The 6,632-nt window shown below is 38.2% G+C and overlaps 1 protein-coding gene across 1 annotated transcript; it reads left to right on the forward strand.

Moving 5' to 3' along the window:
• The first annotated feature begins 225 nt into the window (after nt 1–225).
• Nucleotides 226–6,395, forward strand: BRS3 (bombesin receptor subtype 3). Its single transcript, XM_049827915.1, has 3 exons — nt 226–1,906; nt 4,627–4,978; nt 5,560–6,395. The coding sequence occupies exons 1-3, from the start codon at nt 1,476–1,478 to the stop codon at nt 5,965–5,967; spliced, it is 1,191 nt and encodes a 396-aa protein (XP_049683872.1). The 5' UTR covers nt 226–1,475; the 3' UTR covers nt 5,968–6,395.
• The last annotated feature ends 237 nt before the right edge of the window (nt 6,396–6,632 follow it).

Raw genomic sequence — 6,632 nt, forward strand, 5'->3', positions numbered from 1 at the left:
ACATAATTGGAATTTTTAACCCATGCATCCTTTTTGTATTAGTGACTCCTTCTTCCACCTGGCCACAGCATTGGACTTCCATCTTATCTACCATGTGGTCTGTCACCATCTGATATCTATGGCATAGTTGTGTTTGCAAGGATTGGGGTTGGGAGAGGGAAAATTAGAACTTTCATGCATAGTACTTAGAGGAGTTTTTCTGAGTATATGAAACAAACTTGATTTTGTGTGTCTGTATGTGTGCAGCTAAAGGTAAAGGGACTTGCCTATAAGATTGTTTTTGTGATTTAAGCAGGTTACCTTCTCCACTCCAACGTCACAGCTAAAGAACAATCTGGAGGAAAAAATACTCCAGCTACTCATCTTCATTTTCAAGGCATAAAGCTCAGTCCTTTGATATCTTTTAGACTTCTACTATTTAGAAATTAGATCTTGGCTTCCTTAATTTCAGGAGATTTAACTCAATAGGTCACATTCCTCGTACCTTATTTTATGTTAAAGTTAATCAGGAGTTCATCACAGAGCAGAGTTTAAGATTTGACTGTTGACTAATCTAAAGATAAGAAAACCCATAGTACTAACATGTTTGATTGAGATAGCATCATGAAGAGTTATTTTTCTCCCAGAAGATTTGAAACATCAGCTGTACCATCCAAAGCCAATAAATACATGGATTATTGCAAGGTAATAGGCTTCCGTACAGCAACCGTCTAGAAACCTGTTCAAACTTCAGCGTAAGTTGTGGTTTTGATAGCAATGAGACTGTTTCAAGGGACAAACCTAAGCTTTAATATAAGTGTTAGCAGGATTATGGCCATAAATATTGATTTTATATTGTCTTTTGGAAGGTCACTGCATTTCTGTGATAGAAAGACTCATCAGAGCATAGACAAGCACAGGCTGTCTCTATGGCTTTTTTGGCAAATACTATCTATACTCTGAAATACTTTATCTGCCATTAAGTTATAGTGTACAGTTGTGTGTTAAACTGTTATATTCTATCCTTACCTATACTATTGAGACAACTATTTCAGATTTTCATTTTATTTCCTTTTCAGAATATTTTGAAAAATATTAACATTTGCTAGGTAATATGCAAACCCTAATGCTACAGTAATTACAACACAATATTTACTTGTCAGATACCTCCAAGAAAAAAAACATCATTTCACCAAATATCTTTAAAGAAACTCCTTTTCTCTTCTTTTCCTCCTCCCTCTCTGCTCCACTAGCTGCAAAGCCAATAAAAAAATTCTCCACCTCCTACACAGTTCAGAACAGGATCTGTGTGCATTTCTCCTAGGCATGTTTTGAGACCCAGAAGGGGATGAAAGTAGTTAATGCGCAACGGGAATCTTAATTTCAGGCACAAATCTGTACCTTTCTATTGACCTTGCTGATATGCTGCAAGCTAAATATTAAACAATTTTTTGATCAATTTAAGTCCAGCCTGGGGAGAAGAAACAGTTAAAGAAATGTCTCAAGTATACTTGCATTCAGCTAATCAGACTTTGTGTGCATCTACAAATGGTACAGAACTGAAATCAATCATTGATAATGAAACCACAAATGAAAAATGGACCGAAGACTCCTTTCCAGGATTAGAAATACTGTGTACAATTTATGTTACATATGCTGTGATCATTTCAGTGGGTCTCCTTGGAAATGCTATACTCATCAAAGTCTTTTTCAAGATTAAATCAATGCAGACGGTTCCAAACATCTTCATCACCAGCCTGGCATTTGGAGACCTACTGCTTTTATTAACTTGTGTGCCTGTAGATGCAACACGTTATATTGTGGATACCTGGCTCTTCGGAAGAATTGGGTGCAAGCTGCTGTCTTTTATCCAGTTAACCTCAGTTGGAGTATCAGTGTTTACCCTGACTGTTCTCAGTGCTGACAGGTGGGTCTGATGTGACTGATTTGCCAGGAGAGACTGCAGGTGTGAAGTTAGAAATGAATAAAAGAGCAGAAATTATAATTTTGCACAATATTAAATGGCACATTGTAATTAACTAAAAAAAAAACAAATCAGCAACTCTCCCATTTAATTTTAAAATGTCTGTTAGAAAAATTGCAGCAGTTCTTTATAATGGTGTGAAGTGAGAAAGACTCTTTAAGTCTTTTCACCTTTTATTAGCTTGAAGTACAGTACAGGGGTTTTTTCTCAGTTGCACAGAAAAGGGAAACTGCTTAAGGCAATTAAGGAAAAAGACAGTATATTGGTGCTATCTAGTGGTGCACTAAAGTAATTAGGGAAAACGAAAAAGAAAACTGTGAAAATGACTGAGTGGAAATCCTTTGTCCTATGCACTCAGTGAGGCTCTAAAATCCTAGAATGTCAAAGATTGACATGTGGGGTAAACAGCCAAAAGAAAACACAGAACAGACTGTTAATAGTCTGTTAATGACTCTCATGATTTGATGGTTACTGTAATACTATAGTAATTTTCAGCTTGATAAGTGCTTAGTGGGACATGACACAATTATAGTACTTTCTCTTACAGTTCTTAGATCTTTTCCAGAGATATTTTAGCCCAGAGGTCCTGAAATTAAACTTGGGTTACAATGACAGCACTGTTAGTAGGGATCAGTGCTTCCATCTGACTGCTGTTAGGAGCTGCTGAACAATCAGTTTTCCATGCACTTCTTTTCTGAATTAACAAAACTAGGATGTGATTTCAGTTCATGAGCATGTCAAGGAGCAGAAAAACCCAAAATGAATTTTAGTATTAAGAGAGAAAAAGATTTTCATCTAGTATGCCAGCAATTGTGGATTGTATGTAACAGCAAGTATTTCATGTATCCACAATTTAAGCAATGCTACTGTTACTGTACTCCAAAAAAAATCAGCCAACACAGGAATGGCCACACTGGGTCAGATCAAGGGTCTATGTAGGCCAATACCAGCCTCCAGCAGTGCTAGCATAAGGACAAGAAAAGACGCATAGGAAGAATAAAAACCACTATACAACACTATGCTTATACCCTAAGCCTTCAGATGACCTTCTGAGCAGATGTGGGTTTTGTGTATTTAATAACCTCAATGGATTTCTCTTCTAGATCCTTGTTCAGCCTCTTCTTGAACTTGTTTAGCAATGACTTTCACTGCCTGTTGCATAAGCAACTCATTTTTTTGCTTTGCACGTGGCTTCCTTTGATGGCCCTGGCTCTTGTGCCAGGACAGACAGTGATCCCTAGCCATCTCTCCAGGCTATTCATGTTATATTCCATCCTTCATATAGTGGGGTTTTGAGTTAAGGTGTGCAGAAAAGCACATGGTGTTTGAGAGTTGCATGAATGAGAGATACAGGTAACTGCACAACAGTCTCTTTTGCTCTCCATTGTATCCCTAATAATTCCTAACATTTTGCCTTTTTTTTTTTTTTTTTAATAGTTTGGTGTGGGTTTTTTTACTGCTGCTGAATACTAAACTGATGTTTTCACTGAACTTTCTATCATAGCTCCAAGGTCTTGGTCCTGTATGACATCAATTCAGAATCCATCATGGACTAGATGACCTTTAAAAGTCCCTTCCAACCCCAGCTATTCTATGCTTTAGACACTTGCTTCTGTATTTAATTTTTCACGGTAGCTGTTACGTAAATACTCCATGCTGGATTTTCACAGCGTAACTACATGGGTAAACTTAAAGAGAAAGCTCAGAACATCAGTCATGTGAGCAATGCCAGACTATCATGTTCCAGTATGTTAGAAGAGCTCAAAGTCAATAAAAATGGTATTTACTTGATAAATAGCAGTCCAGCTTGCAGTTTTCTATTTAAATTTGCCTAGAAGAGAAAAAGACCAGATCCTCAGGTTGTGCAAAATGGTACAATTAAGCTCTTGTATCCTCCAGATCCTTTTTCACTTCCTTTTCTTTCATGCCAGTTTTGTGCCCTCCTGGAAGGGGTCTTTTCTTTCCGCATCATCCAGAGTCCCTGATACTTCAGGAGCAGGGTATATTGTTTCCTTTGCTTCATCCACCTTTGTGGCAGTTTGTCCTTTTTTCATGTGCCATTTCCACACAGATTTTCACACAACTACAGATTTACCCAGATCTTTCTCATATGTCTGACTCAGTCCACATGCTACAGAATCACAGCCATGAATCAACAGCAGTGTTAGCTCCTGTTTTATAAATATGAATGAATACTGGAGCATTATTTTTAGTCAAATCACTGCACTCAGCTGGGATCTTAAGAACATGGAAGAAAGGAGGGGTGTACATGCTTGGTTTCACGTATATATAAAATAGTTAACCTGTTTATACCTTTACTAGTTTTGCCTATTAATTCTGTCATTTACCTTTCTAGGCAGTGCCATAAAAAAAAAAGGAGAGATGATTGCCCTTACTGATCCTAATCCAAACAGTAGAAGTCATCTTTACTTAGGAAGGCTTTAATGACAAGTTCTGCCAGCCAATTCATTAAAATACATGCTTCAAATTAACTTTTACATTTCTATCTTAATTACAAAGAGCTAGTATCTGTTCATTTCCAAGACGATTCTACCACCCTTAGTTTAGCAAGAACAGAGATGCCTTTATCCTCAAGAAGTTTGTATTGTCAGTGCTTACATTATTTCTGTATTTATTCTGACAATGATGTTGGTTGGTTTTAGGTACAGAGCCATTGTTAAGCCCTTGGAACTGCAGACTTCAGATGCGCTCCTGAAGACCTGCTGTAAAGCTGGCTGTGTTTGGATCATCTCCATGATATTTGCTATCCCAGAGGCTGTTTTTTCAGATCTGTATTCTTTCAGCAATCCTGAGAAAAATGTAACTTTTGAGGCATGTGCCCCCTATCCTGTATCTGAGAAGATCCTGCAGGAAGCTCACTCCCTGGTTTGCTTCTTAGTGTTCTATATTGTACCCTTAGCTGTCATCTCTGTCTACTATTTTCTTATCGCCAGAACTTTATATAAAAGTACATCCAACATGCCAGCAGAAGAACATGGTCATGCCCGTAAGCAGGTAAGCTATGATCAAGCACTAAGTGTCCAATTTTCCAAAATCCATCATGCTGATTAAGTCTGCATTCTTGAGTAAAAAACCTTTACCTGATAATAGAGTAAAAAGCTCCATAGACTCAACCCATATTGGCAATCCAAATTCAGCTATGCACTTAAGCACATGCTCATGACTCATTAACTTAATTGTGAGTGTGCATGCTTTCCGAAAGAGGGATGGGGTTTGTTTTGCCTTATTATGAACCTATTAAACTCAGGAGTTAAAACACTGAATTGTAAAAACTGAGACCTCATCCATATCAGCTGACACATTAACTATTGTTCTTCTAAATCCTAGTCTAGATGAGATTGCCCCATGATTTATAATGGAAAGGGAATGTGCTCTGCACTGGAAATACTTTGTTAGAAAAATTATCAAATAGATTTATTTTACGGTTGGTTTCTTGGTTTGGTTTTTTTTTTCCATTTTGCTTTTTTGGTTACTAATGCATTTAGACTTTTAGACTCCTTTGAAAATCAGCACCAACTACGTAAACATGTGTTACTAACTGCTATTAATACCAGATATGCATTATTTTCTCATAGATTGAATCCCGCAAGAGAGTTGCAAAAACAGTGCTGGTGCTTGTTGCTTTGTTTGCCTTTTGCTGGTTGCCTAACCACATCCTCTACCTATACCGCTCTTTTACATACCATGCTTCTGTAGATGCTTCCACCTTTCATCTGATAGCTACTATTTTCTCCCGTGCCTTGGCCTTCAGCAATTCCTGCATCAATCCTTTTGCTCTTTATTGGCTGAGTAAAAGTTTCCGGCAACATTTTAAAAAGCAAGTCTCGTGCTGCAAGGCAAAATTTCGTACAAAGCCTCCCAGTGCTACCCACAGTAATACACCTACCAGAGCCTTGTCAGTCACGGGCAGCACACATGGCTCAGAAATCAGTGTTACACTGCTAACAGATTATAGTATCACAAAAGAAGAGGAAAGTGTTTAGTCCATCTGGGATGAAGGACAGAAACTGAGCCTTTGCAATCAAGTCACTACTACTGGGATCCTGGAAAGAGGTGGCATGCCTTGCCCTGTCTGTGAAAGAGTTTTCATCAGAAGTTCCTCATTTTTTTAAATATACAACAAAGAAATCAAACTGTGTGGGAGAAGGAGCTGCAACAGCTGAACTTTCCATTGTTCATGTTCCCAAGCATGAACAGAGATCCCTAGCTGGAATTCCTGAACTGGACAGGACAGGAGTTAGCAGAGTTGGTGCAAGAATTGGCTGTGAGGATGGTTTTGTTCTTGGTGACTTTTCTTTGACTTGTGACTGAGAGCTCCGTCTGTCAAGGACTTGCATCCACAGCAACCAAGCAAAACCACATATCTTCATAAAGTGATCAACCAGGCCGATTTTTTAATTATTTCTTTTCTTGTCCTGAAAGTTAAAAATTGTTAAACACATCAGAAAGCATGCTACAGTGAAAGAAAGCTAAGGTTTGTAGTACAGTGTAGGAAAAACAAAGCATTATGGGCCAGATCCACACTAGCCTTTGCTCTGTCAGTGACTTACTTTGAAACTCTGGGTGAGAGCTGACTGCTGTGTAAAGAGATGCTCCTCTCAGTTCCTAAGGAAGTCAAGGGAACCAACAGGTGATCATCTCTCTTAAA

Source organism: Accipiter gentilis, chromosome 24 (genome assembly GCF_929443795.1).
Source record: "Accipiter gentilis chromosome 24, bAccGen1.1, whole genome shotgun sequence".
In the NCBI taxonomy this organism is placed as follows: domain Eukaryota; kingdom Metazoa; phylum Chordata; class Aves; order Accipitriformes; family Accipitridae; genus Astur; species Astur gentilis.